The sequence below is a fragment of the Triturus cristatus genome, chromosome 6 (assembly GCF_964204655.1).
Source record: "Triturus cristatus chromosome 6, aTriCri1.1, whole genome shotgun sequence".
In the NCBI taxonomy this organism is placed as follows: Eukaryota; Metazoa; Chordata; class Amphibia; order Caudata; family Salamandridae; genus Triturus; species Triturus cristatus.
Window position 1 is genome coordinate 718,068,164 of NC_140589.1, and position 19,143 is coordinate 718,087,306.

The 19,143-nt window shown below is 46.3% G+C and overlaps 1 protein-coding gene across 2 annotated transcripts in view; it reads left to right on the top strand.

Annotated features, from left to right (window-relative positions):
* The window catches only part of SCML4 (Scm polycomb group protein like 4), a 552,972-nt gene that overhangs the window by 486,542 nt on the left and 47,287 nt on the right, over positions 1-19,143 (top strand). Inside the window, exon 7 of one of the 2 annotated variants that reach the window (XM_085611210.1) lies at positions 18,808-19,071. The exons of the other annotated variant lie outside the window; for it this stretch is intronic. Coding sequence (XP_085467336.1) covers positions 18,808-19,071 — 264 coding nt within the window. The remainder of the gene's footprint in view (positions 1-18,807; positions 19,072-19,143) is intronic. 2 annotated transcript variants of the gene reach the window in all.

A 19,143-nucleotide genomic window follows, 5' to 3' on the forward strand; every position in this document is an offset into this window, starting at 1 on the left:
CCTCTTCTCAGACCTTGAGATAACCACAGGGGAAGGAGGAGGGATTAGACTGGTTAGAACACTCTGCCCTACAAGCAGTCTATCCATAGTTTTTCTCCTAAGTTTGCCCACTTTCTCAGCTGCCTAAATCATGGTGGAGCACTGACACTTTGTAAATAAGTTTGATCTCCATGTGTGACAACCGACAACTTTGCACTTTGCTCTGGAGCCCAATTTGGTCTTTAATCCTGGCACTACTCTTGCATGTTTTGAATTAATGGGTAGTGGCACTGATGGAAAGTGTGGCAAGGGCATGACTAATGTAGGAATTGCTAGCTATGTCAATATCTGCGTGACATCCTAGGTTGTCTCACTTCTTAATTTAATAAAAACATAGTGAAAAGTTATTCCAACTACAAAGATTGTGTATCATCTCAAACTCATTCTATATGCCCCATGCAGCTAACAGTGTTCCTCCTTTGCCAGTCCTGAGGAAGCACTGAAAACAATTCAAGCCCATTATCCCAAAGACCCTTGCCTAGCCAATATTGTGTTCAATTATTAATATATGATCTGACTAAACTTATGAATGCCTTATTTAGTCAAAGATCAGTCCCAGAGGTCCTCAGAAAAGCCAAAACTATTTGTCTAGAAAAAATAAAAGTAGGTCCTAATAGCTGTCATTTTATTCTTAAAATTATAAAAAATGGTATAGTGAAGTAAATCTAAGACTATCTCGACTTAAATAATTACTTGATTAGGGATTGGCTCATTTCACCAAATATACAGAATGACATCAGAAGATGATAACATCCGGGCTGCACTGATTCTTCTTGGCTTTTGCAGTGCAGTAAAGAGGAAATTTATTTTGAACTCTACCATATAGAATATAAGTAAACTGAGGTTTAATCAGGTAGAGGCAGGGCGGGATCTAGTGCTCACAAGATTCCACAATAAAGTTGTTGTAGTAAAAAAATAAAAGTTAAACTTACCTCCTTGCTGCCTCTGCCGCGTCTCTTCTCGTTGTGCCTCGTCGTCATCGCTCTGCTCTGGCCAGAAGCAGGAAGCACCCAGGCTCCCCATAGCCAATCACAATTCTGCAGTGTAGCGTTGTGATTGGTCTGAGCGCCGTGGTTAGACTTTCATCAAGGGACTGGGTTCTTGGGCATGTTCTCCGCCTAGGCTGTAATGCAGCCTGGGTGGAGAACATGCAAAGTGCACATGACGGTTTGGATGGCCTGAGACGGCTGGCCCATCTGTCATGCACACTGATAACAGTGCGTACCACTTTCCGTGGGTGCCTGTTATCCCCCTGGCCCTGCACCCAAGACTCCAGTACACAAAATAAAACAATAATAAGCCATGTTTTTTTATCGTTGTATTTGTCTTTTCTTTATGCTGCTGGGAAGGAGGGGAGGAGCCACATAGCGGAGGAGCGGGTGCTGATCCTTTCCATTCTCACGCCGTGATCTGCAACATTAATGAACTCTCCCATGGTAGTCCTGAGAACGATATCGTTCTTGGGTCCCTGCAGCTTCTCGCCACATTGCTGAATAGAGCTTGTCAGTTAACACTCTGGCTCTCATGTGCATTGTCAAGGTCTTCTTCTCAGGCACTCTATTGCTAGTACCGAGTTACATCTATTCTCAAACTAACAAACCATGTGATCACACATGCTTCTCTTCCATACATGGAAGAAAAGCCCAGGAGCTCCCAGCTCCTGTGACCAATAGACCTTCCTGGCCTGCCTTTCTCTGACCAGTTGATTGGCCCCTGTGTGCCCAGATTACACATTGGAAATCTGTCAAGCACGTGGATACCCCTCAGATTGAAAAGGCCTCCAGACCATCTTGGTAGGTGGCATGACTGCTTCCGGTTCATTTATGTTTTTTATATCAGCCTGCTTAACATGTTTCCTTCTGGAAGTCACCAGTGAGAATGGTGTTCTCCGGGCACCGTCCTTTCCCAGACACATTGAGCTAGAGCTCCTGAGCACAGATCTCACTGGGATGTGTGATCACTGCCACTCACAACCTTTAGAGACGCCTCGCCCTGTCTGGTTCACGGCAGCTTCAGCAGTGGTGTGAGACAGCAGTAGGCAAAGGGTAGCTGAGAGGATATGATGCTAGCTACAAGCACACCCTAAAAGTGTGAATACAGTACCAAGAGACAGGTGCTAAATATTTCAGATCTATTTGAAGGGTGATTGTACTGACGTGCACCAAATGTTTAAAACATTTAGTTCATGTATTTGCGTCTACAACAAACCCACTTATCTTTCAGTAATGCTTCAACCAAAAACTGAAACAAGCCCCCACATCACAATTGGTTTTGGTGTGAAATGAGCAAATGCCAGGAACATGTGAGTTGCCAGACTTCGACGAAGCTTTCCCCAATGGCACACAGGAATAGTAACTTTAACTTGTCCACTTTGAATCTCTTATATGCAAACTTCGCCATTACAGATTTGTGTGTTCTTGTGCAAGCAATTCTGTAAACACGGGGTTCTTCAAATACTATCTCTGTGGAGTAATCAAAATTATTCATAGCGCTTAGAAGGGACTCAAATCTTACATTTTCCAAATAACTCCGGAATATTCGCTAGACTTTCTTATATGTTCAACTTGGTTGCTTAAATGAAACAAGATTTGCCCGTATCCCAGAGAAATGATCTATGACAAAATCAGAACTACACATTTGAAGTTAGATGTCGTTTTTATATTACAAAGTTAAATACACTCACAGAAGCTCATATTTTGACATGCATAATAGGATAACTGCGTTGACGTTGTCAGGGGTGAACCCTGCTGGGACTCTATTTTAAGCCTTGCCATTAGTGAGAATGTGACCGCTTTAATCAATAGACATATCATTGGTTCAGCAGTTGACATCTCGAGGAGAGCATGTCAGGCGTTTTGTCAGTCAAAACTATCTTTCAAAGATAATACCCGGTGCTATGTGCTTTATTAACACACAGTAACTTTGTTGGGCTGCCGTGTAATTCCAGGGTGAGGCTGTACGTTATTTGTCCAGTAGGTGTCTTTTTATTTTACAATTTGTGGATTAAAGTGCCATTTTTACAGCTGACAGACAGCTACAACCATTCAGTATAGCATAGCATCATGTTTGTTTCAATGCTTTTTTCCTTCTATTTGGTCCCCTCTTCTGTGCTCTTGAGAGTCCAAAAACAAGGTCAGTCCATCATTCTCCTAAAGGATAAACTGAAAATGTTAGATCTTGGGTTTGATTGAGTATGCCCATGAATGTTCAGATATTCAGACATACATGCTCTAATTATAATTTTTAACTTCTTCAGAAGACACAAGCACTTTGATGGAGGGCCAGTGCAAGCAAGAATCACCAAAGCCAGTTCACTGGCATTTGCTTTTTAAAGGTGGGGCTTTTGCCAATACTGGCTTTTAGCGGCTGGTGCTGCTAGGAGGCTGTATGTGATTATGCAGGTGGTCACAGACTAGTGTGTAGTTGGGCAATGTCAGCATCATTATTTTTCTTCTACTGCTTATTGTTTACAACTCAAGGATGGTAAATTGCCCCCTCTATTGCACCCAAGAGTGAGGGTTTGGAACAGAGGCGCTGTAAGTAAGAGTTGCTTCTATTACCCAGTTTAACAACAGTCAATGTAATGCAATGTAATGACTTTTTTGGTGTTAAACGTTAAAGAATGAGTTGGCCTTACCATAATTCGAATTTGAAATCTGCAGCGCACACCAGTTTTTTACTAGCATTGGCACAACTAACAGGTCTGGACTTGGTTGCAGAGCTATTGACTTTGCTAATGCCTATTTCTTTTCCTTTGCCATAAAACAGAACAAAACTAATTCCAAGATGGATGCCCGTGTGTATGCAAATATTTGGATAAATATGTCTGCCCAGGCACCCTTTTTTGTACCATGATAGGTGATGTGTGGCTTTCTTGGAACAGTAAACTAATAATAAACCATAGTAATGGAAACAATAATTAGCGGAGTTAATTTCTGTGTGGTCAGAGCTCTAGGCATTGCAAATGCTTGTCACCTGAGTGAAGACAACCATGGTTCCGTTACTCAGCTCTATTGGAAAGGGGCTTCTCTGGGAGGCAGACACAGGTCTTGATTATTTCATTGGCCCCATGATGAAAAGACAATCTGCTCTCTCTTTGATTATATAATTAAGGCATTCAGCTCAATCCTTCCCTCTTTGAAGGGTACATCATGGCAAAATAGAGTAGTTTTTAGGTCTCGGCTAGCGAAGGCTGCGCTTGCGCAGTCTCGCTTGCGAGATTTAACGTTTTTCAGTAGTGGTGCTTGAACCCGCCCCTCTTCTCCATTGGCTGGCCTCTTAAATGCTGGTCAGCCATTGGAGAAGAGCTTTGTCTGTCGAAACAAGCCCCGTCTTTTTCGGATGCGGGGGCGTGTTTTTTCGCTTCTTTCTCTTTTTGAAGCCCCGTCCCTTTTACACTGGTGGGCGTGTTTTTTTTTCTTTTTTTAAAGATAGGAAGGGTCGGCCTTTTTGTGCGCGGTCGGAACGGAGGAAGTAGGGGTGTAAGGGGCTCTGTAGAGAAGATTCGCTTTGAAAACAAGAGGAGCTCGTTGTCATTTAGGAGGAAGAGTTCACTAGATAGATGCTAGTGCCACAAATAACATCTCCGTGTCACTCGACTACACCCTGTATTCCGGCACCACCAAGATGAGGGGAAGCTTCGCAGATCGAGACAGAGGCGGGCGCGACCGCGGAGGGTAAGGTCAAACAGAAATATTCTGCCTGCTCCTATGTTTCCATTGTGTAACTGCTGTTCCAAAAAAGTGTTTTCATTTCCCTCTGTGGCACCGAGCCACCAGCGCGATCTGTGAGCCGGAGCCAGCGGTATGTCCGCCCCGGAAGCACAGGCAGGGAGGAGGGGGTGCCGTCAACCCCTCGCGCGCTACCCGGTATGAGGACCGAGGGCCCTTGTTCCTCTCACTCGGGGAAAGGCTGGCTGGGCAGGGCAGGTTGGACTTCACTGTGCTTCCTTGGCAGCTGCCAGAGCAGGGGTTCGAGCCTCGAGGGCGCGTCCACATCCTGTGAGTCTGGGCAAATCACTTATCCCGCCGTGCCAGATTGTGTAATGTAAATACGGTTCTCAGGTATAGCGCTCCAATTCGGTGTAATGTAGATACGGTGCTTATGTATAGCGCTCTAATCCTTATGTGCAGGGCTCGGGGCAGGCAGCACGGCTAAACATTAACTTACGGTGAGCACCTGGCTCACGGCCCCCAGCGCTACGGAGATGGGCCAGGCTGCACGCCTTGGATGTGGTCCGTCGGCTTAATCTGCCGACTTCGGTGCGGGAAACTAGGGTTCGAGCCTCGAGGGCGCGTCCACATCCTGTGAGTCTGGGCAAATCACTTATCCTCTGTGCCAGATTGTGTTATGTAAATACGGTGCTCAGGTACAGCGCTCCAATTCTGTGTAATGTATATACGGTGCTCATGTATAGCGCTCCAATCCTTATGTGCGGGGCTCGGGACAGGCAGCACGGCTAAACAGGATGAGGCCATGGTCGCCCCTGGTCCCGGGGGCGCTCGGCTGGGTGCCCTGGTCCCGGGCGGGCACCCTCGGGAGGCTCGCCTGGGGGTTACGGGGTAGCAGCGGCGCTCGACATCGCCAGTCGCGCCGAGTTTTCACGCCGCCTTGTCCTCTGTTGGACACGCTGGGGGTTCCTCGGGTCCATCCCATGCCTGGTGGCGATTCTGGGAGTCCGTGATTCCTCTCGGGCCTGGGCTGGGCTATGCCATTCGCTCCAATACCCCCTCCCCCCCCACCTCTACTGCTGGGGCACGGAATTTAGCGGGGCGTTTATTTGATACGGTGCTATACCAAGTGCTCAATCCCCTCGGGGGCAGAGGCATCGCTTACCCCCCCCTGCACGGAGCGGCACTGTTTAATTCACTGGGAGGGCTTGGCGCTGTGATACGCGGCATTTGTCTCAGGGTCGCGGCCACATTATTTGTCTCATGTGTGAGGGATGTGGTCCGTCGGCTACGCCGCCGACTTAAGTTCGAGCCCGAGGTCGCGTCCCCAGTCTGAGATTCTGGTGCACATTTCACTTTATCTCCCCGTACTTGAATGTGTAATGTAAATACGGTGCTATGTAAGGCGTTCCAATTCCTTGCTAAAGTTCGCGCTATAAAAAATAATTTGCAACAAAAAATACTACGGCACTTTCCCTTGACCAGTCACTGATTCTCGTAGGGAAAGGTTGCAGCGTGTCATCTGGGGGGCTGTAGCTCAGTGGTAGAGTGCATGCGGTGCATGCCTGAGGACCCGGGTTCGGTTCCCCGGTCTCCGCTTCTTGCACAGAGCTGCCGACTTCGGAGCTGGGGACTCGGGTGCGAGCCTCGGCATTATTTCAACATCGGGTGAATCTGGGATGATCACTTAGGGCGGATGTACTAAAGGTGTTATGTATACGACGCTCTGCCATGTGCTCCTATATCCTCGGGTGGCATGTGCGCAATTTGGTTATTCCCCGCCCATGGTCCTGGAACCCAGGGTTCGTGCCTCGGGGTCGCGTCCACATCAGTTGTTCTACAATGCGCCCCATTACCTTCGGGGCTTTTTTCGCGCCATTTGCAACCAGGACTGTGGTGCCGGAAACCAGGGTTCAAGCCTCGGGGTCGCGTCCACATATTTAATTCTGGGCAAATCTCTTACTCTCCCGTCCATGAATGTGTTTGTCGATGGTGCTCTGCTACGCGCTCCTCACCTGCCGTTTCTTTAAATGTTTTTTTAAAAAAAACATAAACAAAAATAATGTCATGAGCAATGCCAATAGCTCTAACTTTAACAATGCCGAGACCATTGCATTGCAAATGCTTGTTGTTTATTTGTTCTCAACTTATGTGTCATTCGGCTTGTCACTCGACTGATTACCCATGTTTAAAATAGATCTTTTTATCCAGCTGCCAAGAGCATAGAGTGGGGTCCTCCATTGGTATAGTGTTGTGCTGCTGTCAGCTGTATGGGGATCTCACAATACAATTTCCTAGGTTTCCGTCGCAAATCAGAGTCTAAAGTCGCCCTGTAATTGTGTGTTCTTGTGACGTCGGTTGTGGTTATACAGTGGTACTAGCAGCTAGTAGCTGCTGTCCTGTAGTATTGTATTTGCCATTCTGGAGTTCAGGCATGAAGGCAGTGGCAAAGAGAGAAAGGAAACAGGGCTCTTAGGACTGTCTATTCCTTCCCTTAAATCTTCAGCAGAAAATAGGAGGATTCTGAGGATAAGGACGGGCCAAGGGTCAACGTTGTAATTTCATGTGGGTTCATGTGCTTGATTTATAGAATATACGTGTAGGGGCCCAAAGGTTTTCTTAGGAGCCCATCGTTGGTTCTGTCAAATTCAGGATTTGCCAGATCCGAAGGTTGCCTAGTTCCACCTCATTCCTCTTTCTTCCACCGCCCTACACTTCCTGTCTCTTTACTCACTCTTATTTCTTCTTTTTCGTTGTAGTTTTCTCCTTTTGTCATTGTTTTCCTATTTTTCCCTGTCTTCCCTTTCATCCTTTTCTGTGTTTCTCTTTTGCTCTAGGTTGAAATTTGATGCTAAATAGTAAGTCCAAGGCCATAAAAATGAGCAGCAGTGCCCACCTCCCACAAACACCACTGCCACAAATGATGCCCTTCTTCTACGGAGTTCAAAAGCAGTTTGGTGAATCGCTGTCCTTTCCTGGGTGTTGGCATTTGGTGCATCTCTGGTTGAGCGTCAGTGTCATTTTCAATGAGCTGTGGGTGAAGAAATCATTAGTAGAGGAAATATATAGTAATATATTTGTATTGAAGCGTTTGTGGGCTGAACAGAGCCTCTCATATAACCTATAGTTCACAGCAGGCGGGCAACTAGAGCCAAATTTCGGGGGGGCTGAAAAAGATTTCGGGGGGGGGGGGGGCTAATTCTTCCAGCCATAGGCAGAGTGGCTCTAAGAAGGGGTGAAAACACAACAAAAGCCTCATTAACAAGTAAATGGTCTTTTAAAGACCTGTGATGTACTCGGTGCGGCTGCAATTAGACGGTCGCCAGCCCTTGAAGCTGTCTCAGCCCAAGCTGACACACAAGACGGGGGACTGAGGCCCGGTGAGCCCAATGGGTGTTGCGCGCCTGGTTCACAGTCATCTTATATGTCTAACATTTTAAAATAATACTTATGATGACAGAAAGAGGGACTAAATCCTCTGCTCGCAACATTCACACTTTCCCCCAGTTCATCACCATGTAGCAAACAAACATGGTAAGGAAGACATGTTCATTTGAGCGTGGGCAGCAACTATCAGCTCACAAGATGGCCGCCGGATCCGCCCTGGCAAATGATGAATAGAATGCGCGCTCGCAAATGGCTTTGCATGGATGGGATATCTACCACACAAAGTAAGCCAGATGCCTACAGTTTTCACAAGCGGATGATTGCCTGACTTGATGCCCGGATTATTTTGGATAGGTTTTCTGCAGCGCTCAAGTTAATCAAGCCTTGGAGCTTTCTGGTGTACGAGCAGCCTTTGTCTCCCTGCGGAGTGCACCTGCTATCACTCAGGAGATGATTTTTAGAACAGATTTGCTAAAATCATTTGGAACAGTTACCAGCTAGGTCTGCCAGATATGGAATGGTAAGTGGGCAACAACTGTGCCTCAACACAAAATGAAAATCAGAGAAAAGTATAAAAATATGTTAAAGGATAAAATGAAGGGCTTTATCGCACGACGCGGTAGAACATTTCCAGGCAAAGCAGAATCTTGCAATAGATTACTTTCTTTGTATGCTGTTTTTACTCTGGATCTCTTTTAATATTTTTATTTTGAATCAAGATTGGCTCATTATTTTATAGAACAATATTTCCCCAAAAATTATTAACACAACAGATAATCAGAGTTCCAAAGCTCTTGTGAATCTTTTCAGTCACCACATTACTACCTCTTACAATTAATTGCAAGGGCATATTTTGATGCTTGACCTATCAGAGCAGAAGAAACCCCTTAGCACAAACCATAGTTACAAAATGTAAGTTATAAATGTGCACTGGGCCAGTTCATATTCCCTCCAGTGAAGCAATTTTTTAGATCTCGCCTGCCAGACAGGGCAAGTTGTCTGGTTGTGAATGGTCTATTGTGAACTTACAGTGAGCTTACAGCCTATCCATTGCTTACCATTGGTTGGCTTTATTTTCACCCTCATTTGCATGCTTCTTATTTAATGGCTTACCTTCCTTTTGTTGTGTCTGTCCCTCTTTATGATCCTTTTGATTGGCCGACTTGCATCCTTCCACTGCTCACACTTAGGGAGCTACTTTTTTTTTATTGAGCATTGCTTGAGATTGCATGTGTTTTCTAGATCTCTCCCTCATGTGCTGCTCCCCCACCCCCCTCAAATACCTCCTTCCAGAGCCAGACTGGGAACCCAAAGCAGCCCAGGCAAATGTTGTCAGTTCAGCCCTCCATACGGTGCATAGTGAGTGCAGCGACCAAGCATGACCACTACAAAGGGGACTTTGGGGTGGTTCTCCCCCTAGAAAGTTTGGGGGAAAATGGTGCATTCTACAACACATTTGCCTTTATATATTCAATTGTAGTAGGTTTTAAAGCATAGTAAATTATGACCTCAGAGTACACCAGGATTCAATAATCTTTGTTGGGGCTCTTCACTATCACCCTCCAACAGTGCCCCTCATCTCTCCATAGCCCCTATCTCACATGTATTTCATTTGTTTTATACCGCCTTTCATACTAGTGTAGGGTGTTGGAGTACTTTACATCACACACAAATACGTGACAATGAATAATACATGTGTAAAACACTGTATAGAAAATGTTCAGAAGACAAAGGGGGCTACAAGGTGTAGGATTCATGGCATCCAATACTAGTAGCCATTTTTTAAGAGTGCTTGGTCTGGAGAAGTACAGTCCCAGGATTCAGAACGTAACACAGTGGTTAGGGTTGGTTTACAAATATGAATAATTTCTGCCCAAACAAACCTTTTTAAGCAAAATTAAAACAGTTAAAGACGGAAAAAACCATAGCTTTCTAACCTGTACCATGTAGTTTGCATGCAGCTCTTTTTAAAAAAAATTTTTTATTAATCCCCAAGTACTTAAGTGACTGGTGCCACCCTAAAGGATAAGGGCCCGAAACGGAGCTCCGGGGCTCTGATCGTCCCATCAAAGGAATAGGCAACGGACTTAGTAGCATTAAGGTGCAGTCCGGAGACCTCCCCGAATAGAAGAAAAAGAGCTGCCACCTCCCCTTTGTCGGCCTGGAGATTGCGAAAATACAGCAGCATGTCGTCTGCATAAAGCGAGACTGAATGCAGGGCACCCTCCATTGGAATGCCATGGGGGATCATGGCCCGCCGAAGGTTCTGGGCCAGTGGTTCCAGCGCCAAGACAAATAAAATAGGCGATAATGGGCAACCCTGGCGCGTACCCCGAAAAATAGGGTAGGCTGAGGAAATTAACGAACCTGTCCTTGCCCTAGCCGTGGGGGCGGTGTAGAGCAGTCGAATCCAGGCACTCAACTCTGGGGGATGCCCATCTTTGCCAGTACAGCCAACATATAGGACCAGCTTAGGGTGTCGAATGCCTGCGAGATGTCCAAGGACAGACACCCTGCCCCCGACGGCCCAAGCCCGGAGGCACGCAGAATCGCGTGGAAGCGCCGGAGATTCAGCGACGTACTCCTCTGTGGAACGAAGCCGCATTGGTCTGTATGAATTAGCCGTGATAGAAGCGGGAGAAGGCGATTGGTAAGAGGCTTACTAAGAATCTTATATTCGGTATTCAGGATTGACAGGGGCCGGTAGGAAGTCATTTCCAAGGGATCTTTATCCGGCTTTAAAAGGGATGTGACAATCGCCTCCCGAGTGGTAGGGGGTAGCCTCCCCTCTGCAAGTGATGTCGTATAGAGTTGTAATAGTTTGGGAATTAGTAAGGGAGAGAACGTGGAATAAAATTCGATGGGCAGTCCGTCAGAAACGGGCGTCTTCCCACGGGCCAAGGATTTGATAACCACTCTGATCTCGGCCGAAGTAATCGGCGCTTTCAAGTCATGGATTTCTGCTGCAGTTAGGACTGGTAGGTTCGCCTGTGTCAAGAATTCAGTCATTGCATCCACACCCGGCTCCGGGCGCGCTCCATAGAGCTCCTTGTAATGGGTCCGAAATGCCAAATTTATCCCCAATTGGGTCTGGGTTCGTCCATGCTGCGGGGTGTTAATAGCCAGGATAGGAGTAGGGCAGGTCAGGGGGGCAATCAACTGAGCCAACAATGTACCCGCTCTGTCAGCCTCCGAGTGTGTATGCTGGGTGTACGCCCTGTAATCTATCAAGCGAAGCCGCTCTAGAGCCTCCGCATACTTAATTCTGGCCGCCTGTAAGGGTTCCGCAGCCTGTTCGTCCCATTGGGCCGCCACTTCACATTCCTGCAACGATGCCTCCGTGTCTGCCAAGTCCCGGATCACCTCCCTGCGGGCTCCCACCAGGGAGCCCAGGGATACCCCCCCCGTATAGAGACCTTAAAGGCCTCCCATTCTATGGAACGTGACGAAGCTGTGCCCTCATTAACAGTGAAGTATGTGGTGATCGCCTTGTGTAAGGTATCACGGAAGACTTGGTCCTCTAATTGAAGGGGTTGCATCCTCCAAGTCGGTATCGGTGTCGGAGATCGGCCCCACTGGAGGCGCAATTCAATAGGGTTGTGATCGGATAGGGTTTTGCCCAAATACGTGCAGTGTGAAACCGCAGAGGATAAAGACGGCGAGCCCAATACGTAGTCCAGTCGTGTATGCAACTGATGGGGATAAGAGTAAAAGGAGTATTCCCTATCATTTGGGTGCTGCGCTTTCCAAAGATCTAGCAAGTTCCAACCCCGTGCCCACTGACCCAGGGCGTTTGCATGCAGCTCTTTGATGACACTTAATAGCTTACTGTGTTAGATTATGGTTGTAACTTATGAACTGCACAGTAACAAAAGGGTCTCTCTGATCTGAATGGTACACTTCCTTTGCAGCAGGAATATTAACCCTCTGGCTAACTTAGTTCAGTCAAAACTGCCCCTAGACAAAACTCCGATATCGATCCAGCAGGTACATTAATCACCAGAGTTATATTGACATCCCACATTTAGGTAATATGTATTACCTGTCAATGGAGATAAACATCAACAGAATGTCTTCACAGAGGTATTGGACCTTGGACAACTGACATTTTTTGACAATTGCATGCCATCTACATTTCTACATTTTGCGAGGTGTCTAGACATTCCTTATGGTGTAAGGTTCAGTTTAGTGGGCACTCTAGTCCACTTACAAGCTCAACTCATGCATTTCTGGGCTCAGGATTGGATACCGAGGCGGAAAAGGAGAAGAGACACTAGTGAGAATTATTCAATTTTTTGGCAGATTTACATAGCTTGAACTCGACTCAAAGGTATTGGAGCGCTTTACATGATGACCAGTTACATTACACAAGGACACGTAATTTTTTTTAGGCATGAGGAGATTGAGTGATTTGCTCAGAATCACCGGATGCTGAGACTTGAACCTGGTTCCCCAGTCGGCAGCTGTGGCCACATCCTGTCCCAGAATTGTCATTAGGGACTTTCCAGTAATGGTGATTGCAATCAATCAATCAATGGTCCTGCAATCAAGTCCACTGGAAATATGTGCCTCTGTGGCTGTTGAGCATTGTGCATGATTATGGATTTACCGTACTCACCACATAGTCCAGCTCTGCTGTAGAAATGCGCATATTCCTGCCCCAAAATTATTTCTAGCTCCAACGAATCCAAAGTTACCAAAAAAGCACCACACGTGTGGCAGGCAGGGGCAAACTCTGAAAATTCTAACTGGTCACCTATCAGCTCCTGTTTGCAGTATTTACATGGTGGCAATAAGATGAAACATTTATCCAACAAGTATTAAAGTGTGTTAAAATGATAAAATAGTTCAATATTGCTGCCAAGAAGGGTGCCACATTATGCTGCCTAATTTGCCCTTTCTTGCCACATAATTAAGTAAACTCTGCCACATATGTTAATCATTCTTTGCCACATAATTCCAGTGGTCCTACTAATAATTTTATCATTGCAGTCTTCATTTAATATTTGAAAAGTGGCCTTATACTTCAGTGATAATGTTTATCAAAATCTCAGCCCTACTTAACTCTAATTATTGTTATTCGTATGTGTTAATCTTCATTGATGAGTTTACATCCCTGGAGGCAGTAAGTCTGAAAGGTGGCACTTGCCCTCTGTTTCCTCCACAGCTATATCTGTCAGTTTTTGGATGTAGGTTAACAACATTCACCAATGTATTCTGATATGATGAGCTTGAAGCCTTTTTCCAGACCCGGAGACCGTGCCAGGTTATTACTTCTGTGACATTCGCCAAAGCTGTGGAATACAGGCAGCCCTCATCTTATCTTCAATGTCTGAACTGCCACGTAACATGCATCTTTTTAGGTTGAAGCCTACCAGACAGCACAGCCGTCTGTGAAAATAACTTTTTGGGGACATCCTGAAAGCTTTCCTGGGAATGCATTTCGTCCACTGCTTACAGTTGGGTTTGTAGGTTGTGACTCATATTTGCTTGTTTCCTATTTGCTGGCTTTATTTGTTTTAGGCTTTCCAGCATATCTTTGTCCCTCCCGTGGAGCATAGCCTGTTTATCATCACTCCTTGTATTCTTCCACAAGTGCTTGCTTACTGTAAACAGGCATTTACATTTTGTTCTTATCTAGTCATATATGCTGGGCATTCAAAGACAGTGGTCAAATGTTAGGGTCTGTCTTCCAAGGGAGCTTGCTGTTTACTTTTCTTTCACTGACTTGAAAGGAAGAGGATTTATATGACAATCTTGCTGGATACTGACGGTGGGAAAGGAAAGGTTTTTTTCTAACACACAACACAATTTAAATGTCTGTAAAAGAACTGTTCAAATATTTTAGAATATATCAGAATTAAGAAAGAGCAAACGAAGCACATTTTGTTTGTAATTCTGAAGTGTGGTGGAAACAAATATGTGAATACGATCAAAACAAAGCAAAGCACTAGGTGATGCCATTTCCACGCATTGTCATTTGTGTCCTGCATAGTTTTATCCATAAAACTGGAAGTGCAAATGTAATGGTGATTTCATTTGAAAATGTGTTGTCTGTAATTGCGCTTCCACACCATGCATACTCCGCTTTACTTCACTCCATTCTGTGACACTCCATAACGCTATATGAAACTCCACTTTACAACACTGCACTCTATGACACTCTACTCTACAGCACTCCATGCTTTTCTACTCTAGCCCACTCCACTCTACACCACTCCATTCTAGAGCACTCAACTCCAAGACAACACTCCACTCTATGCCACTCTACTCCACTCCACTCTACTCCATGACACACCACTCTATGTCACTGCACTCCACTCTAGGACACTGCCCTCTATGACACTTCACCACACTCTACGCCACTCCACACTACAACACTTCTTTCTATATCATTTCACTCGCCGACAGTCCTCTCTACGATACTCCACTCTGCAACACTCTGTGCCAGCCAACGCCCCTCCACTCTACAACACACCACTTTACTCCAATCTAAGCCACTCCACACTATGCCACTCTACCCTATGACACTTTACTCCACTATATGCTACCCTATCCCACTCTACTTCACTCCACTGCACTCCATGGTACTCCACTCTATGACACGTTACTCCACCCTACACAAAGCCGCACTGGTAGACTCCACTCTATGACACTACACTCTGTCATTCCACTCTACGCCACTCTATACCCCACCCCTCCACTCTACTCCCCTGCATTCTCTGACCCACAACTCTACGACACTATACTCTACAACAATTTACTTTACTTAGACACTCTACTCCAATCTCCTATACTCCACTCTGTGCCACTGCACACTACGACAATCTGCTTCACTACTCCACTCTATACCACTCCACTGTACGCTACTCTATGCCACTCCACTCTTCGGCCCTCTCTGCCACTCCACTCTGTGACACTCTGTTCTACACCCATCCACTATACCCCACTCCACTCTGCATCACTCCACTCTACAACAATCTACACCACTGCATGCCACTCTATGACACTCTACTTCACTACTCCGCTCTATGCCACTCCACTGCATTTCACTCTATACCACTCCACTCTACTCCTCTCTTCTCCACTGTATGCCCCTCCACTCTATGATACTCTATGTCACTTTACTCTAGGCCACTCTACTCCACTCTGTGCCACTTCACTTCATGCCACTCTACAGCACTCCACTCTACAACTCTATGCCACTGCACAAGACTCCACTCCAAGACTCCACTCTATCCCACTCCACTCTACACCACTCAATGCCGCTCCACTCTACAGAACTTTACTCCACCTATACCACTCCACTGTACGCTACTCTATGCCACTCCACTCTTCGACCCTCTCTGCCACTTCACTCTGTGACACTCTGTTCTACACCCGTCCACTCTACCCCACTCCACTCTGCATCACTCCACTCTACAACAATCTACACCACTGTATGTCACTCTATGACACTCTACTTCACTACTCCGCTCTATGCCACTCCACTGCATTTCACTCTATACCACTCCACTCTACTCCTCTCTTCTCCACTCTATGCCCCTCCACTCTATGATACTCTATGTCACTTTACTCTAGGCCACTCTACTCCACTCTGTGCCACTTCACTTCATGACACTCTACAGCACTCCGCTCTACAACTCTACGCCACTGCACAAGACTCCACTCCAAGACTCCACTCTATCTCACTCCACTCTACACCACTCAATGCCGCTCCACTCTACAGAACTTTACTCCACCTATGCCACTCCACTCTACTCCATACCACATCACTCTATGCCACTCCACTGTACTCTAGGACACTTTACTCCAATCTACGCCCCTCCACTCCCCTCCACTCTACGCCCCTCCACTCTATGACCCTTAACTCTACAACCCTCCAGTCCACTCTCTGACACTCCAACATGACGGCACTCTAGACCCCTCCACTCTACTCCCATCCACTCTGTGATCCTCGACTCTACGCACCTCAACTACACCACACTTTACTTGACAACACTCTACGACACTTCACTCTATGCCACTTCACTCTAGGCCACTCAGTGCCACTCCACTCTACGAGACTTTACTCCACCCTATGCCACTCCGCTCCACATCACCTCACTCTATTCCATGCCAGTCCACTGTACTCTAGGACATTTTACTCCACTCTACACCCCTCCACTCTACGCCCCTCCACTTTGACCCTTCACTCTATGGCCCTCCACTCCACTCTATGACATTCCACACCACTGTACACTCCTAGACTCCTCTATTCCTCTCTACTCTGTGACCCTCCAATCCACGATCCTCAGCTATACAACACTATACTTGACAACACTACGCCACTCTACTCTACTTTATGTCACTCTACTCCACGCAGGTCTCTCTATGCCACTCCATGCCACTTTACTCAACTCTACTCCACTCCACTCTACAACACTGTATAACACTCTACTCTATGACACCCTACTCTATGAGAATCTCCTCTACGAAACTCCACTTCAATCTACAACACTGTACTCCACTCTATGTCACTGCACTCTATGACACTACTCCACTATACACCACTCCACTGTACACCACTCCATGCCACGCCACTGTACTGCACTCTATGCTACTCCACTCCACTCTATGCACCTCTGCTCTACGCCCATCTACTCTACACCTCTCCACTCTACCCTACTCCACTTTACACCATGACACTCCACTCTACAACACTCCAGTCTGACACTGCACTCCACTCTACAACACTCTACACTACTCTATGCTACTCCACTCTACAACACTCTACTACACTACTACACTCTATGCCACTCCACTGTCCTTTACTCTATGCCACTCCACTCTACAGCACTCTACTCCACTCTAAGCAATTCCCTCTATGCCACTCCTTGCTGCTTTCCTCTACTCAACGTCCCTCCACTGTACTCTACGAGACTCCACTCTATGACTATCCACTCCACTCGACAATACTCCAATCTATGCCACTCTATTCCACTACTCCACTCTCCACCACTCCACTGTATCCACTCTATGCCACTCCACACTACGACATTTTATGACACGCCACTTTACTCCACTCTACTCCACTCTACAACACTCCACTCTACAACTCTCTACTCTATGCCACTCCACTCTAAGAGACTCCACACCATCCTACACTACTCTGGGCCACTCCACTCTACTCCACTACTTCAATCTACACTACTCCATTGAACTCCACTCCATGCCATTCCACTCTACTCCACTCTACGCCCATCCACACTATGGGGCCGATTCACAGATCTAATCTGAGACAAAATCCTAAACTTACTGCTTTTGGTATTCACAGAAGGCATTTAGTAGTAGTAAAGTTAGGATTTTGTCTTAAGTTTGACTTAAGTTTGACTTAAGACAAGCTTAGGGCAGACTTAAAACAGACTTAAGACAGACTTAAGACAAAATCCTAACTTTACTACTACTAAATGCCTTCTGTGACTACCAAAAGTAGTAAGGTTAGGATTTTTTCTCAGACTGGTTCTGTGAATCGAGCCCTATGTCCCTTCACTCTACGACACTTTACTTTACTCTAAATCCCTTTACACCACTCCACTCTGTCATGCCACTCCACTCCACTTTATGTCACTCCATTCTACTCTATGACACTTTACTCCACTCTAAGCTGCACCACTCCACTCTACTCCACTTCACTCTACAACACTCTTCTCTATGGCACTCTACTCCACTCTATGCCACTCCACTTCAATCTACATAACTCCCTCCATGCAACTTTACTCCACTCTGCGCCACTCAACTCTACTCCACTCCACTCTACTCTACGACACACTAGTCCATTCTACTCCATTACTCCACTCTGCACCACTCCACTGTATCCCCCTCCATGCCACTCCACTCTGCACTACTCTACTCTGACACTCTACTCTACTCTACGCCACTTCCCTCTACTTCACTTCACTGTACTTCACGACACACTACGCCACTCTACTCTACTACTCCACCCTGCACCACTCCACTGTGCACCCCTCTGTGCCACTCCACTCTATGAATCCCTATGCCACTCCACTCTAAGACACTCTATGCCACTCCACACTCTGACACTCTACACCTTTCCACTCTATGCCATTCCATTCAATGACAATCTACTCTTCTCCACTCCACTCTAATCTGCCCCACTTGGCTCCACTCTACTGCACTTCACTCCATTCCATTCTATTCCACTGCACTTCACTGCACTCTACTCCACTCCACTCCACAACACTCTACTCCTCTCTTTTCCAGTCCTCTCACTGACACTCCACTCCACGCTACTCTCCTCTATGCCACAAACCTTTAGCCATGCTGAACAGCAGCCATACTGGTGTACAACATGGCTAAAACACATTGGCAAAGTCAGCGAAACCTATCAGCTTTGCTAATGCTTATTTACTATTCCCACCACGTATGCTCTCACAGTGTGTGCGGGAGGTCAAACAGTGGCCAAACAAATTTAGAACATTTGGTATGATGTATGAGGGGTAATAATTCAAGTAAATAAACATCCATTTTTTGCAAGTGACATTCATGTAACCCTCTGGGACATAAGCCAAGCGTTAGTTTGTCATTCAACGAAAATGGAGACTGCTGCCAAGTTAAAACAACTGTCAAATACATTGTTACACAGGCTAATTATTAACAAAAAGTAGAGGTGTGCTTTATATGTTTTTGCGTTGCTTTTTCTACACAACAGGGACGGGTATGCCAGATGATTACTTGGCTGACTCTGTGAACACAAAGCGCTACAATGTAGAACCTTCGGATTCTGCGTTCAATTACATGGGCTCTGTGTACCCAGGGCGACAGAACTCTGGAGACGGGCGACTTGGGGGCGGATCCTCCGCATGCAACCATCGCGCTGGTCAGCTCTCTGCAGGGGGACCAACATCTACCGTACTGCGGCGTCAGACGAACAGCCCTACCCGGAATGGAGCCTATCATGAAGGGAACAGAAGTGGTGAGTTCATGGAATGTTTGTGTTCATTGAGAAAACACTGGAACAACTCTTTGGCCTAAAAACGATATAGTT